Genomic DNA, 16,567 nt, shown 5'->3' with positions numbered 1-16,567 from the left:
TGGGGAGGACTGGGCCATACTGGGATAAACTGGGAGTGATGCTGGGCGATACTGAGGCAAACTGGGGGTGCTGTGAGTGATACTGGGGGATACTGGGATATACTGGGAGTGATGCTAGGGGATGCTGGGACAAACTGGGAGCACTAGGAACACCGGAGGGCACACTGGGATGGACTGGGACATACTGGGGGACACTGGGAACGCTGGGGAAGGACACTGGGTGGTACTGGGAGGGACTGGGGGGAACTGGGGAGTACTGGGAGGCACTGGGGCTGTACTGGGCTGTACTGGGAGGGACTGGAGGGGTGGAACGCGCTGTTCCCGCCTCTGCCGCCTCTCATTGGTCGAAGCTCCCGCCCGTCACCGCCGGCAGCCAATCAGCGCCTCGGGACGGGGCCTAGGGGCGGGGACTGGAGGCGGCGCCATTTTGCTCACTTTTAGCCTACAATTCCCGTCATGCCCCGCGGCCCCATGGTGGCCTAATGGAGCCGAGCCTACAGCTCCCGTCAGGCACCGCGCCCCCCAGAGCCCCCTTTCCCGGCTCCATGTGCCCCATAAGCGTCCCCCAGACCCTCCAGGACCCCTTAGCGCCCCCTCAGAGCCCACTCGGGACCCCCAACTGCCCCCAACCACAGAGCTGTCTCCTAACGCCGCTTCCGGGACTACAGCTCCTATCATGCACCGCGGTAGCTGGAGAGCGCCATTACCGCTGAGCCTTCAGCTCCCGTCATGCTTCGCGGCCCATAGAGTCTTATGGCGCCCGGGCCTTCATCTCCCATCATCCTCCGCGGCCCCCGTTCCGCCCCTACAAGTCCCGTCGTGTTCCGCGCCCCAGAGAGACCCGCCAGAGCCCCGCAAGTGCCCGCAGGGGCTTTCCGAGCCCATGGACTCCCCGTAGGTGCCCCCTGTGCACCCACAATTGCCCCCTTAGACCCAAAAGTGCCCTCCCGAGCCCTCAAGCGCCCCCTTACAGCGACTTCCGGGACTACATCTCCCACCGTGCCCCGCGGCCTCACTGAGCGCCATTATACCCGCGCCTCCAACTCCCGTGATGCCCCGCGGCCTCATTGAGCGCCATTATACCCGCGCCTCCAACTCCCAGCATGCCCCGCGCCCCATAGAGCCCCGTTAGAGCCCCCAAAGGGACCCCAAATTCCCCTCCCTGACCCCCAAATTCCCCCCCCGGATCCCAAACTGCCCCTCAGGATCCCTGAGTGCCCCCCCCAAGTGTCCTCCCGATCCCCAAGTCCCCCCTAAATCCCCTCCCCAGTCCCAAAACCGCCCCAAAACCAGGACGGACCCAATGATCTCCTCGGACACCGAAACTGAGAGACCCCAGAGCACCGAAACCTTTAATATTCAGGTCACCTCCTGAAGCAGGATAAAGATTTTCCCCAGGAAGCCGCTCGGGATGTTCGCGAAGCCAAACAAATCGCTGCCAGGCGTTCGGGGGCAGCTCCACGCGCCTTTGGGGCCGTTTCCGACACTTCCATGGGGTTTTTTTGGGGGCACTTTGGAGCCACCACCTTTTCCCGGCGTGGATTTCATCGTGAAAATTTCGCGAGAATTGTTCTTTCCGTCGAATTCTTCCTCCTCCTGGGAATTTTTCCTCTCTCCCCGCCGCGTTTCGGTTTTATTTCCTTTCTCCTCCTTCTTCCTCTTCTCCTCTTCCCGGGGGTCTCTCGTGGCAGGGATCCTTCCGGGGCTCTCGGGATCATTCCGGGGCTCTCGGGGCCATCTCGGGGGGGTTTTCTGCGCTCCCTCAGAGCAGGGCCCGGCCCCGCTGCGTGAGCAGGACCCCGAAGCGCCGCTTCAGGGCCAGGCGGTGCCGGGAGAATTTATCATCGGGGGAGAAGCGGGCGGGGTGAGCCGAGCGTGTGGGGACCCCGTCCGGAGACACCTTCTGCGAGGGGCAGCGGCTCAGCGAGACACCGGCAGCACCCCCAAATCCCCCCGGATCGCCCCCAAATCCCCCCTCGAGACCCCAAAATTCCCCCCAGTCCCTCCCCAGATCGGCCCCAAAGGCCCCAACTCCCCCCCACAGGACCCCCAAACCGCCCCGCACCGCCCCCAAACGCCAGCCTGGAACACCCGAGCACCGCGGGGCTCCACAAGGGCCCCCCAAACTCCTCCGAGCCCCCCCAAAACCCGCCCGTACCCGCAGGGTGTAGACGCGCTCCCCGCGCTCGTTGTTGTAGCACTGCAGGAACATGGCGGCAGCCCAGGCACACCTGACCGGAAGTTGCCTCAGCACAGACAGAGAAAGGGGCGGGGTTGATACCGGAAATAGCCGCGGGGGGTGATGGGAGTTGTAGTGCTGAGTGTATGGCAAGAGAACAGGTCAACCCAGGGCAGTCAATGGGATTGGGGGCCAAATTTGGAGCAAAAAAAGGGGAGATTTGTCCCAAAAAGGGAGAATTTGGGGCCGAAAAAGGGGCATTTGGGTGCCCAGATGGGAGTTTGGTCCCAAAAGGGACAATTTGGCCCAAAGCTGGGGGTTTGAGCACCAAAAAGGGGCAGTTTCGGCCTAAAAAGGGGAGTTTGGATTTAAAACAGTGGGACTCTGACCCCTGAAAGTTCAACCCAGGGGACCCAATGAGATCCAGGGGGGAAATTTGGGGCTGAGAAGGGCGATTTGGGATGAAAAACATAGGAGTTTGGCTCCCCAAAGTGGGCATTTGGGTCCAAAAAAGGGGAATTTGGGTCCAAAAAAGGGGAATTTGGGGCTGAAAAAGGGGAATTTGGGGGTCCAGATGAGAAGTTTGGACTCAAAACGGGGGGTTTGGCCCCAAAAGGGACAGTTCGGCCCAAAGCTGGGGGTTTGAGCACCAAAAAGGTGCAGTTTTGACGTAAAAAAGGGGAGTTTGGATTAAAAAAACCTCAGAGACTGACCCCTAAAAGGGAGTTCAGCATCAAAAAGGGAGAATTTTGGCCAAAAAGGGGACTTTGGAGCCAAAATGGGGCAGTTTGGATCCAAAAAAATGGGAGTTTGTGTTCAAAAAGGGAGAATTTGGGGCCAAAAAAGGGGAATTTGGGGGCCCGGATGGGAGTTTGGACCACAGAAGGGAGAATTTGGCCCAAAGCTGGGGGTTTGAGCACCAAAAAGGGGCAGTTTTGACCTAAAAAGGGGAGTTTGGATTCAAAAATATGGGAGTCTGACCCCTAAAAAGGGGAATTTGGCCTCAAAAAGGATGAGTTTGGTCCCAAAAGGGTGACTTTGGAGCCAAAACGGGGCAGTTTGGATCCAAAACATGGGAGGTGCCTTAACCTCAGCTTGAGCACAAATTTGGGTTATGTTAAAGTCAAGTTTTAAATCTTTAACTGTACATCTTTCTATTTTAAGTCTGAACTCAGAACAGCCAGTTAAGCATTTGTCACAGCATTCTGGGCCAATTTGGGTAAATTTCACGGGTTCTTGGTGAGCCCCATGGAATCCATCTTGAATGAATGCATATTCACATCCCCAGATGTTCCTTCCTTCCCAAACAGTCGCATTTGTAATTTTTAACATCTGACTCAGGGACCGACGAGAATGAAAGTCATAAGCTTTCCTTTGGCATTTATGTACACCAGTCACCTTATATGCATGCAATGTTGCATTTCCTTCAGTAGCTATGGCTACAACAATCATCACAAAAATTGCCATTTTCCAAATGATGCTCATTTGACTATTCATTTTAAAAGGTGTTAAGCTATGCTAACATTTCACCCACACTCTGTTTACTTTCCTGAGTAAGTTTTAATTTCAGTTCATTGTCACTCGGCGTGACTTTCCAGAATCTTTCAGGAGCCTTCTTCACTCGGGTATGGTGAATCCAGGCAGCTTGTTCTTTGATCCTGATTGCAGGAAAGGTGGTCAGGAGCACCTGGAATGGTCCTTCCCACTGTGGTTCTGGGGTCTTTTCTGCAAAAGATTTCACATATACATAATCTCCGGGTTGTACATCATGTACTGCTCCGTCTAATTCTCTGTTTCGAGCCCTAGCTGCATGTTCTTCAATTTCTTTGAGCTGTTTGTTTAGGGCCATCATGTATTTGTGTAGGGTTTCCTCCCCTACTTGGGTGGGGGTGATGCCTTCTTGGACCCTGTATGGCCTCCCATACAATATTTCAAAAGGACTCAATTTCTCTTTTACTCTTGGCTTGGTTCGAATTCGTAATAATGGCAATGGAAGAACCAGAGGCCAAGGTAATTTTGTCTCTTGTCTTAATCTTGTAACTGGCAGCTTAATCAAAAGGTTCATTTTCTCTACTTGGCCACTCGACTGAGGATGATCTGGAGTGTGGAGTTCCCAATCTCTGCCTCAGTGGTGGTTAATTTGCTGCACAATTTTTGAAATAAAGTGTGGCCTCTATCTGAGGACATTGTGGCTGGGACTCCAAAACCCGGTGTTATTTCCTGTAACAATACTTTGGTTACTTCTCGTGATTTGGCAGTTCTGGTGGGGAAAGCTTCTGGCCATCCTGAAAAGGAATCTGTTAGCACCAACAGGTACCGATCTCCCCCTTTCCTGGGCAGCTCTGAGAAATCAATTTGCCATTGCTGCCCAGGCCCATGAGGCCCCGCAATATCACCATGGACCTTTGATTCCATGAGTCCCCACACCGTTACATGAATCCTTAGTTCCATGGGGCCCTGGAGTGTCACAATGCTCTCCTTGGTTCCATGGTGCCACACAGTGACACAGCGGCCCCTTGGCCCAAGAAGGTCCCAGAGTGTCACAATGGTTCCTTGCTTCCCTGAGGCCTTGTAGTGTCACAATGGACTCGTTGTTCCATGGGGCCGCAAAGTGTCACAATGGCCCCTTGGTTCAATGAGGCCTGTGGTGTCACAACAGTCTCCGTGATTCCATAAGGCCCTGCAGTGTCACAGTAGACCATTGGTTCCATGAGACCCCACAGTGTCACAAGGGCCCCTTGGTTCCATTGAGCCCCAAACTGTCAATGAAAGCCCCACGGGGTCACAATGGTCCCCTTGATTCCATGAGGCCCTGCTGTGCTATAATGGCCCCTTGGTTATAGGAGGCTCTGCTGTGTCACAATGGCCCCATGGTTCCAGTGGGTCCCAAAGTGTCCTAATGGTCTCCATTGTTCCATGAAGCCCCACAATGTCACTGTGGTCCCCTTGGTTCCACAGGGCCCCACAGTGTCACAATGGACCCTTGGTTCCATGAGGTTCCTCAGTCACAAGGGTCTCCTTGGATCTGCAGAGTCACAATGGCCCATTGGCTCCATGTGGCCACTCTGTGTCACAGTGGCTCATGGTTCCATGAGCGTTCGTGCTGTCAACAACCATCTCCTTGGTTCCACAGTGCCACCATGGATCCTTGGATCTGCACTATGACAATGGACCATTGGTTTCATGGGGTCCCACAGTGTCACTGTTGACTCCTTGGTTCTGTGAGGCTCCGCTGTCACCAAATCTCTGAAATATCAGCATAAGACTCCTTAGCACTAATCTGGTGTTAAAGAGAGCATCATTTATTCAGGCCTGAGCTCCAGCAGGGGATAACTCCTAACCTTATGTGGACACGTGACTCTACAAGTGTCGCTCACATACAGTCGCTACATGCGTATTACAATTCACCCATTTCCTTAAAACCCACCCCAAGTTCCCAGATTCAGTCCTTGTTTTTTCTAGCACTGCACCCTTGAGCCAGATGTCTTCTTCTTCTCTTCCAGCTGTCCCTGCTGGGAAAGCAGCCCCTGCATGCCTCGTTCCTCTGCTAAAAGTTCACAGACACGGTAAAAATGGAATGAACCCTTTTGGTATCAAGCGCAAGGCTTTGTGTGCCAAGGCAGAGGCAGACAGGACGCAGAGATGCCAGCAAAGGAAGGGGCCAGCCAGGTGGGGCAGCCAGGGGGATGAGGACAGCCTGCAGGGACCGAGGCGCAGGGCAGGGACAGCGTGGGACAGCCTGGGCTGGAGAGGGCAGAGGGATGGGCAGCAGCTGCAAGGCCCTGACAGAGCCAACTTGTGCAGGCAGCACTTGGGCCACGGCTGCTGGCCCTGGCCCTGAGGCCAGCAGGAGACAAGTGACCCTTGCAGCCCTGGGGCCTCAGGGCCTCCTTGTCCCTGCTCAGCAGCCTGGCAGGGGCCGCCCCATGGTGCTGCCCTTGGCACTGCACATCCCCACATCCCAGTGCCCCGGGAAGAGCCCTGAGCACTGAGGGAGGGACAGGATCTGCCTTGCCAGGGGCTGGGGCTCAGGCCTTGGCCCTTTGCATTCCTGAAACACATCCAGCTTTGCTCAGCATCAGAGACACCTTGCCCTTGCTTGTCCCCCCTGTCATCACTGCCTGCAGTGTTCTGCTCTCACTGGAACCTGGGGACACTTTCTCAGTCCTGTCCCTCAGTGGGAGTGGAGGAAGCTCAGATTTGCACGAGGCTGCTCTGAGTGCCAGGGGTTGGATGAGGGAAATGGTGGGGTGGGGGTAGAGACAAAGTGTGATTGACTGTCAGCCATAAAGGGCCTTGATGTTCAGATCTATTCCGACTGCATTAGGAGGAGCCAGGATCAATATCAGCTGGAGATCCCCGATATCAGTGTATAACAGGAAGAAAGTAAACAGGGCACAGAAAAGAAATCATTTCTCCTTGTATTGTTACCACAGTATATTCACTTTGAGTAGACTTCTGAAATCTGTCTAATTAACCACAAAAGAATTGAAGGCAGAAATGATTCCCAGGGGCTTGTCCTGTTAGGGTGTTTTGAATTGTTAATGTATAAACAGGAAAAGAATAAACTGTGGAAAAGTTATTATTTCATTAATTTTTTAATATAATATGTTAACTTTGAAAACACTTCCGGAATCGCTCTAATTAACCACAAAAGAATTGAAGACCTCAATGATTCCCAGGGCTTGTCTTGTGAGGGTGTTTTGAATGTTAATGGTCCTTTGGCACTGAATTCCTGACCTGAAGAGCTGAAGGCTGAAGAAGCCCCTGCAGCAGTAAAATTGAGCAGCAACCTCCAAGTTGCTGAGGATGTCAGCAGCCCCCACTGAGGCCATCGCTGCCAAGAGACCGTGGGGGCAATGAGCAGACAAGGAGAGCGTCCCTGGGGCTGGGGAAGCAGAACTCAGAGGCACCCCCGGCTCCAGGTGGGAAATGGGCTCTGGGATGGGGCTGTGAAAGCCCTGCCTGGGCTTGGCCAAGCAGCACAGCCAAGCCCTGACCCCATCCCCTGGCAATGGGCATCGGTGGCCTCACAGGATGCTCGTGGCTGTCCCGCAGCAGTGGGATGTGGGGTGTGGGATGGGGAGGGCAGGAGAGCAGCAGGAGCCCTCCAAAGCTCTGTGGGCTGCGGGAGGAGGCCACAAGCCCTGGGGCTGGCAGGAACTGCTGTCTGCTCATGGGCCTCAGTGCGAGGGACAGCAGCCACAGCCAGGGGACACAAATCTCACTGCGGGGCTGATGAGGCTGACAGCTGGACTGGGGCCTCACAGAATGAGACCTAAAGACAGTCAGAATTTACCCGTGAGAATATGACAGTGACATTTTGCAGCTTCAGTGAAAGCCACAGAGAAGGCCAAGAAGATAATCCATGAGAGAAGATGTTCTGGACACAAGGAGAGGATGTTCTTGTAATGGGACATTGAGAGTGTACAAAGAAGAGCTTGTGGATCATATGTAGCAGCTCTGCCTTTGCTTGTACAGCTGATTGTTTTACTGCCTGAATGGTCATTGCTTGTTAGACAGCCTTGTCATTGTTTGCTCAGCAGCCAATCTCAATAGGCCACAGCCATTGTGAAGAGGTGTAAGAATAGCAGGAGAGAAAATAAAAACTTCTACCACTTTGGATTACAACAAGTGTGTGCTGTTCTGTCCGCCTGGACAAAAGGCACAGCAGACTTTGGCCTATTCAAGAGACTTATTTGGAGAGTTCCTTGGGAAGCAGCCCTTAAAAACAAAGGGGTCCAGGAAAGATGGAAGTGCTTCAAAACAGAAATCTTGAAGGTGCAGGAACAGGCTGTCCCTGTGTGCCAAAAGATGAGCCAACAAGGAAAAGAAACAGCCTGGATGGGCAAGGAGCTTTTGAAGGCACTCAGGGAAAAAAGCGGGTGCATCACCTTTGGAAGGAGGGTCAGGGGTCTCAGGAAATGTTTAAGGGAGTTTTTAGGTCATGTAGGAAAAAAAGTAGAGAGACAAAAGCCCAGTTTGAACTGAATCTGGCCACTTCTGTGAAGGACAATAAAAAATATTTTTATAAACACATTAATGGCAGAAGGAAGGGCAAGGAGAACCTCCATTCTCTGTTAGATGGGGGAGGGAATTTAGGAACTAAAGATGAGGAAAAGCCCAAGCTACTTAACCCCTTCTTTGCCTCAGTTTTCAACCCTGAGACAGGTCATCCTCAGGACAAGTGGCCTCCTGGGCTGGTAGATGGGGACAGGGAGCAGAAGAGCCCCTGTAATCCAGGAGGAAGCAGCTGGTGACTGCTGAGCCCCTCAGATGCTCACAGGTGTCTCTGGGAGCAGATGGGATCCATCCTAGGGGGATGAGGGAGCTGCTGGATGAGCTCCCCAAGCCGCTCTCCATCATTTACCATCAGCCCTGGCTCACCGGGGAGCTCCCAGAGGACTGGAGGTGCCAGTGTGACCCCATCCACAAGAAGGGCTGGAAGGAGGATCTGGGCAACTCCAGGCCTGTCAGCCTGACCTCAGTGCCCGGCAAGGTTATGGAACAGATCACCCTGAGTGCCATCCCACGGCACCTACAGGGTGGCCGAGGGATCAGACCCAGCCAGCGTGGATTTCAGTATCTTCATTGATGATCTGGATGAGGGCATTGAGTCCACCACCAGCAAATCTGCAGATGACACCAAGCTGGGTGCGAGTGTGGATCTGCTGGAGGGTAGGAGGGCTCTGCACAGGGACCTGCACAGGCTGGATCCAGGGCCCAAATCCAACCATGGGAGGTTCAACAAGAGCAAGTGCCAGGTCCTGCACTTTGGCCACAACAACCCCTGCAGCGCTACAGGCTGGGGACAGAGTGGCTGGAAAGCGGCCAGGCAGAAAGGGACCTGGGGGCACTGATGGACAGCAGGCTGGACATGAGCCAGCAGTGTGCCCACATGGCCAAGAAGGCCAATGGCACCTGGCCTGGATCAGGAATGGAGTGGCCAGCAGGACCAGGGCAGGGATTCTTCCCCTCGACTGGGCACTGGTGAGGCTGCACCTTGTGAAAAACGAGGTTCACTCTCCTGTTAGAATTTAAAGAGTTTAATATAAAGACAATAAGAGACACATAAAATAAAGCAAAGGGATAACGGCCGAGTGCCTTGGCGCTCTGCCAAGAGTACACCTGATGCTCGAGGTGAGTATTTTTTATACCATTTTTATTGTCTGTTCTCTATTCATATTAAAACTTTTCCAGGAACTGTTCTGCATGGCCACTCTTTGGGTCCGCCTTTTTAGAGCATGCGTAGTCTTCGGCCTTGCGGTTTTATTTCTTTTGATTCTTGGGGTTGGGCCCGCTAGGTAAGAGTCGATGGTAGGGTGGATCTCTTAATTCTCCAGACAGTCAGGGCTGATTGCAGCTTTGGGCCTCTTTGCCCCCCGGGCAGAGCGGTGATAGCGGCTCTCGGACCCTCCTGGCCGCCCGTTCTCCGGGCAGAGCAGCCTTTGGGCCCTTTTGTTCTCTGGACAAAGTGTTGATTAGCAGCTTCTCGGGCCTCATCCTCTGCTCGCTTGGAGGTTATCTTACTTGCTCACACTTGCTAACATTCTTGCTAAAATGAGAGAAAACTACATCCACACAGCAAAAAGCATTTCTAATATTATATAGTATCTACCTTAATACTTTGCGAGAAGCCAATACTATAATATATGTTTATAACAATCCCCCCTTTTTCTATTTTATAAATCATTTGGCTTGAGCAATATTTCTTTTTTCTTGGCTTCTAATGTCTGTTCGTTCTTTTCACAGATCAATTTGGCTTCTTCAAGAGGGTCTTTTATATCACTTTGTTTTTTTAATACCATAATTTTTTGTGCTGTTCCAGACATAGCCAACTTTGGGTCAGTAGGCATTGTCACAACTTGCATGCCTTGAACTACGCTGGTGATTAGCCGAATAAAGCAGGGGATCAAGAAAGGGAGAAATATTAGACCAGCTGTAGCACATAAGAGGAAGAAGCCTAGCTTCTTCCACCATTCTTTCCCCAATATGCCATCCCACCAGTTAGCAGTCATCATTGATTCCCATTTTTGGACCGGTACATGGGCTATTTTTCTGATATTGTTGGCGGTATCTAGAACGGCATCCCCATTGTCATCAATTTTTAAACAACAATCCGATGTATTGAACTTCCCGCACACACCCCCTTCTTCAGCCAGTAAATAGTCTAAAGCCAGCCTATTTTGATATATTGCAGCTCTGGTTTGGCGTTGCTGGCTGACTATTAATTCCATAGCCCCTGCTGTTTCATTGGTTATGATTTCTACAAGGGCTTGGAGTCTGATGATACGATTCAGCATGTAAATTGGGGTTCGATATCCCCAACTTCCATCTTGTGCCCAGGTAGCTGGCCCATATGTTTCTAATATTCGTTCAGGGGGCCATTCCTCATCTTTCCATTTTTGGAATCCTCCAATTAAATCTCTTTTATTTCTTTTGAAGTCTTCATAGACAGGTATTCCTAATTGATCTCCCTCTGGTTCTGGTAAAAGGAAAAACCCTGGTTGAATGATTCCTAATGTACAACTCCCTTTCCAATGTGAAGGGAGTCTTGGGTATGCCCTTTTCCCACATATCCAAAATAAGCCATCTGGTGCTTTCCAATAATCACCTTCTTGTTGATTTATATTCTCCCAAAATTTGGATATTTCTGGGATTCCAAAATAAGGATTTTTCCTTGTGTCATTACACTGAAAGAGTTTAATTTCATTATCATATATACAGCCTTTTCCTTTTTTCTGAGCCCAATACCAAGTTGGTTTTTCTGGGACCCACCACGATGGAGTTTTGTTGCTCACTTTATACCTTTTACAGGGAGTGTTTCCTACTTCATTAAGAAAGTTCTTCCCAGTTCGCCAGAGGCATTCTTCCCCTATCACTGTTGAACTTAAAATCGACCCCTCAGGTCGGTTCCCCCCTCTTATATTTGTCCAGTTCCATTTAAGGAGTTCTACTGGGCCTATGCTGCTACCTTTCCATGGCCATTCTTCTGTCATCAAAGCTCCTCCACAGACCCAACAGTTGGTTAAGTTCTTTACCCATCCTCTCCCCCAATTCCACAAACAGGTTTTTTCCTAACCTTGGGGTGTTTTCCTCTTTTAACTGTTGTTTAAGCTTTGCATACAGGTCCTGGCGTGAGGTGAATATAGGGCGAGGTTGCTGTGCTGGCTTTGTATTTTTACTTACCACTTGTTCTTTTACCAAATCTTGGACTGTTCCCCTGGTGGCAGCTGTGAAACAAATCCATTTTTCTCCTTTTGGACAATTACTTCCTAGTCTGTTTCCACTTGTTCTCGAATTTTCTGTAATCCAATATTTTTCCCCTTTATGCATACAAATACCTAATTTGGACGAGTCATAACAGTGACTGTTGACATGGGTATGAGTAATAAGAAAGAAGCCCCGGTGTCTTTCCATGTAGAGCTTTTGGTAGCATTTGTAACATGGTCTTGCTGGTGTCCCGAAAGGGACCAGGATAAGTGACAAAAGAAGGAATAACAGAGGTCCGGCATGGCTTATACGCCCACCTCCCTTGCCTATGAGGTTGCAACCCATAGCAGGTGTATTGGATCTTCTCGGTGGCAAGTACAGTGGCCAACCCGGTCTTGCCCTCTATTTCCTTGTCACTTCCTTTGTAGCTTTTAGGCAAATTTCTTTTGGCACCTTTTTTAACTGTTTGTATCTTAGGTATTTCTCATTCAACAGGAACTGGTAATTCCCATCTGCGGAGCAAAGTTACTACTTTTGTTGCTTATGATTTTGTCTGGATAAGGGGGTTGATTTGTGCTTGACACCTTTTACAGCTAGGATGTCGATGATGTGAAATGCCAGTTTCCCTCCAGATTAATTACTTATATTTGACCTGGCTGGCCTGCCCCGTATTAGAATGATTCAAACAGGGTATATGATGTGGCACTGATGGAAGTTGTGATTCTCCCCCTTCTCAATACAAATCACAGGCTAGAATCAGAATATGAGAGTTCCCTGTTTGATACAGTCCCAACCCTTCCTGTTTGAAGTGAGAATATTCTTCTCCAAGGTGTCCCAGAATTTCTCCAGGGGGCACTGATATAAATTTGGCTTTTACTTCTCAGTTAGGTGTGATTCTTTGCATATCCCTTGGATTATTTAGATTGTTCTAGTTCGTTGCCACCTGGCCTCCGTTTAAGAATCAGTTTGGTATCACCTGGTTTGGATATTACAGTCCACTCTTCAGGTTCTTTTACAGGTCCTTTGATTCTGCTGGCATGGATCCACCCTCGTTCCTTGGTCCGGATTGCGGCCTCAGTCGTCAGCAGTACCTGAAAAGGACCCTCCCATTGTGGAGTCAAAGATTGTTCTTTCCATGTTTTTACCAGTACCCATTCCCCTGGGTGGATATTACGAATTTTGAACTCTAAAGTTGTGGTTTGAGGGATCATTCCTTTCAGCCTCAAATTTTCAAGTGTTCTGGCAATTGTGGTGACATATTTTTTGACACTTGCTTCTCCCACTTCATAAGTGGCTGTTTCATGTTGAGTGGTAAGGAAGGGTAATCCGAACATCATCTCATAAGGAGATACTCCCAGGTCTGACCTGGGCTGCGTTCGGACTCTCAACAGAGCCAAAGGTAAACATTTTACCCATGACATTTGAGTTTCAATCATTAATTTTGTTAAAGTTTTTTTCAAAGTCTGGTTCATTCTTTCTACTCGGCCTGAATTTTGTGGGTGCCAGGGGTTATGTAATTCCCATTTTATTCCCAAGGCTTGAGTTATTTGTTGTAAGACTTTGGATGAAAAATGTATTCCTCTATCTGAGTCTATTTTATTAACCATTCCATATCTGGGAATAATTTGTTCCAGAAGGGTTTTGCATACTACGTTAGCTGTAGCTCTGGTAGCAGGAACTGCTTCTACCCAATGAGTTAGATGGTCTACTATTACTAATAGAACTTCCATCTTTGTACTTGAGGAAGTTCAGTGAAATCTACTTGGATACTTTGGAATGGTCGCAGAGCTAACTCACGGCCTCTTAATGTTGTTTTTCTCATTATTTTCCTATTCACTCTTTGGCAAGTTATACAGTTCCCAGTTATTTGTTTTGCTACCCCGAAGATTCTAATACACCCATAATTTCTCAGAAAATGATCACACAAAGCTTGAGTGCCCCAATGAGTTTTTTGATGCATATCTTCTAATACTCTCTTACTGAGTGGCTTATTAAGTAACTGTCTCCCATCAGGGAGTTTCCATTTTCCAGATTGATCTTGTTCTCCCCCTATCTTAAATAATTCTTTCTCTTCTTCTTTACTAAATTTGGGGATTTCCAATTCTCCCCTTTCTGGGGTCAGGATTAACATAATTCGTTTAGTCCCATTTTCTGCTGCATCTTTGGCTTCTTGGTCTGCTAGATTATTCCCTCTTATTTCTGGGGTCATCCCTTTTTGGTGTCCTTTGATATGCACTACAGCTATTTCTTCGGGCAATTTTAATGCCTCCAACACTTCTGAAATCAGGCCTTCATGTATCAGTTCCTTCTCCTTTGAATTTAGTAAACCCCTTTCTTCCCAGATCTTTCCAAAGGTATGTATTACCCGAAAGGCATACTTTGAATCTGTTGGGGAAGATGAAACAGGAAAGCCTTATAAATATGATTGCCTGACAAAAGATTTTGGGAATATGAAAACTACAGGCGACATCGAAATGAAGGCCACCTTTGAGATACCAAGTCTTAGTTACTGAACAACTGGAAAACAATGGTATGGCCGACTGAAGGTAATCCCCTCTTGATTGAACAATACCCTCTGCTTGCAGGCAGGTCCAAGGGTCAGAGCAGACCCTACTAGCTCAGCAGAAGGGGTCCAAAGAGTAGTTTTTAGGAGTTAAGATGTAACACTCCATGGTAATATAAGAACTCTTATAGGCTGTATGTAAATGCTATAGGATTTGTATCTTGTATTAGATTGGCTAGTGACAATTAGAATATTCAGTACAGAAGATGATTTATTGTATTGTAACCAGGACTTCACAATCCACTCTACTTACTCCCTTACCCGCTTACTCTCTTACTTACCTCCTCTTCACTTACTCCACTCTTACTTGCTCTTACTTTTACACTCTTGCTCTCTTGGGCCTGCTCTGAGCTGCCAGCTGCAGCTCTAAGCAGTGCCCCTGTACCCACGCCCTTTGCAGTAAACCGCATGTTCCAAGATCTGACTTCAGAGATCTCTCGTCTCCATCCGTCCCGACCGTCCAACCCACCCCAAGCTCCTACACACTAGCACAAGGATACCTTTTTCAGCACCCTCTTGAGCTGTTTGGTCAGCCAATGGATTCCCTGTTGGAGACCAATGGATTCCCTGTTTGGAGACCTGGGGAGTCTCCAAACCCATGGGCTTTACAAGGGCAGCAGGGCCACTTCTTTTGGCTTTGGCACACTCTGCAGTAGGTGACTGATTTCTTTTTGTACTCACTGGAGACCTCTGTGCCCTTTCCTTCCATGTGGCTCCCTGGGCGTGTATTATTCCAAACCCATATTTGAAATCAGTCCATATGTTCACCCTTTTTCCTTCAGTGATTTCTAGGAAACGTCATTCATTCTGCTTTTTGTGCTGCTGTGTTCAAAGCTAAAGCCTGGCCTTCTATGACCTGGGTCGAGGTTCCCGCTGCACACCCAGCTGCCCGTTTCCCATCCGTACCACGCTGCTCCCACCAGGGTGCAGGTCCAGTGCTGGCTCCTGGATGGGTTTGCTCTCGAGATCCCATCTGTCAGAACACCCTTATTCAGTGGTTACCAGGTGGTCATGGCACAGACGTCTCTGGGCTTCTTCTGAAGCCTGGAGAAACATGGCCAGGTTTAAAGCAGTGGCTACCTTAAGCTCAGCCTTTTCCTGCTCCAGTAGGGCAACCGGGTATTTCAGCATCCTGCTGGTGATATTCAATGTCCTCCTTTTTGTTCCAAACCAGCTGTTCCCATGCAGGGTACATGTATTACAATCTTTTGTCACAATATTAGCTTTTGTGCGTTCTACATTAAAAGCTCTGCAGCTACCACAGGTCTCAAAAATCCAGGTCATCCTATACTCTCATTGTCCAGTTGTTTAGAAAAGTACCTCACAGGCTGCTTCCACGACCCCAAACACTGGGCCAATACCCCTAGTGCCCAGGGCACCCTTCGTGCACAAATATCTCCAATGGTTTCATTAAGTTTGAGAGTCCCAATGCAGGGGTTGGCATTAAGGCTCTTTCTAGGGCCTATCCCCATGTCCCCCATATTCCCCTATGTGCCTTCACTGGTCCCCCATATTCCCCAGTGTCCCCCATGTCCCACATGTGCCCCCATGTCCCCAGTGTCCCCACGTCCCCCATGCCCACCAGTGTCCCCACTCACCACACTCCCATGGTCCCAGTCTGTCCCAGTGCTGTGACTGCAGCCACTTTATCCCCAGGGAGGGGACAGGCTGGCGGGGTGGGGGATGACATGGGACACCCCCAGGTGGCACCTCCCAGGGCCCCAGGCAGTTCCGTCTCTGCCCAGACCACAGCTGGGGGGGACTGGAATGGACTGGGATGGACTGGGGCGGGGGGGGGACTGGGATGTGCTGGGGGACACTGGGAAGGCGGGGGGGACACTGGGGGGGCACTGAGTGTGCCTAGGATGCATTGGGAGGCACTGGGGGTTAGTGGGACATACTGGAAGACACTGGAAATGTTGGGGAGAACACTGGGGGGACACTGGGAGGGACTGGGAGGCACTGGGGGATGCTGGGATGTACTGGGGGACACTGCAAGGCTTAAACGGGCACTGGGGGGGACACTGACTGACACTGGGATGTAGTAGGAGGCACTGGGAGAGGGACTGGGACAAACTGGGAGGGATTTGGGAACACCGTAGGGAAGAGTGGGGGAGGACTGGAATGCACTGGGAGGGACTGGGGACAATGGGGGTATACTGGGGTCAGCTGAGGGAGGCTGGAAGAGACTGGGGTGCGGGGGGGGGGGGTGTTGCACTGGGAGAGACTGGGGATACTGGAGGGCACACTGGAGGGGGCTGGGGGATGGGTACTGGCACGTACTGGGAGGAACTGGGGATACTGGTGAGGGGTCCCCTCCAGGTGTGCCGTAGCACCCACCTCCCCTGGGGGACTCGGACGTCCGGGAACCCCCTCCCCGCCCCCTCCCCCGCACCAAACATCCGGGTGCCCCCCCGCCCTTCCCCCCCCGTGGGACTCAGGCGTTGGGAAATATTGACCGACGGGGGGGCGGGGGAAGGGGGGGACACGGAACCGCCCGCGGCAAGACAGGGTGGGAACAGCGCTCCCCGGCCCCAGCTGCCCCCCAGCACATTCCCACGCTCCTGTTTTCCCAGAACTCCCAGGACTGTATCCCCAGATCACCCGCGAAC

At 50.8% G+C, this 16,567-nt stretch overlaps 1 protein-coding gene across 1 annotated transcript; it reads right to left on the bottom strand.

Annotated features, from left to right (window-relative positions):
• Nucleotides 1-1,326: 1,326 nt before the first annotated feature.
• On the bottom strand, nucleotides 1,327-2,268 carry NOP10 (NOP10 ribonucleoprotein). The gene is made up of 2 exons (XM_032098180.1): nucleotides 2,159-2,268; nucleotides 1,327-1,903 (listed from the first exon to the last, which is right to left on the bottom strand). Exons 1-2 carry the CDS (start codon nucleotides 2,210-2,212, stop codon nucleotides 1,763-1,765), a joined length of 195 nt encoding a protein of 64 aa, XP_031954071.1. The 5' UTR covers nucleotides 2,213-2,268; the 3' UTR covers nucleotides 1,327-1,762.
• Nucleotides 2,269-16,567: the final 14,299 nt, after the last annotated feature.

Source organism: Corvus moneduloides, unplaced genomic scaffold (genome assembly GCF_009650955.1).
Source record: "Corvus moneduloides isolate bCorMon1 unplaced genomic scaffold, bCorMon1.pri scaffold_98_arrow_ctg1, whole genome shotgun sequence".
Classification (NCBI taxonomy): domain Eukaryota; kingdom Metazoa; phylum Chordata; class Aves; order Passeriformes; family Corvidae; genus Corvus; species Corvus moneduloides.
The sequence above is the reverse complement of the archived record's forward strand: the minus strand, read 5'-3'. Positions and strand labels throughout refer to the sequence as shown.

Excerpts from the sequence above, each read along its gene's own strand:
- NOP10 (XM_032098180.1), bottom strand. The coding sequence starts at position 2,212 with ATGTTCCTGCAGTGCTACAACAACGAGCGCGGGGAGCGCGTCTACACC. Across the intron at positions 1,904-2,158 it reads AGCGCGTCTACACCCTGCGG|AAGGTGTCTCCGGACGGGGT; the intron begins GTACGGGCGGGT and ends TGCCCCTCGCAG.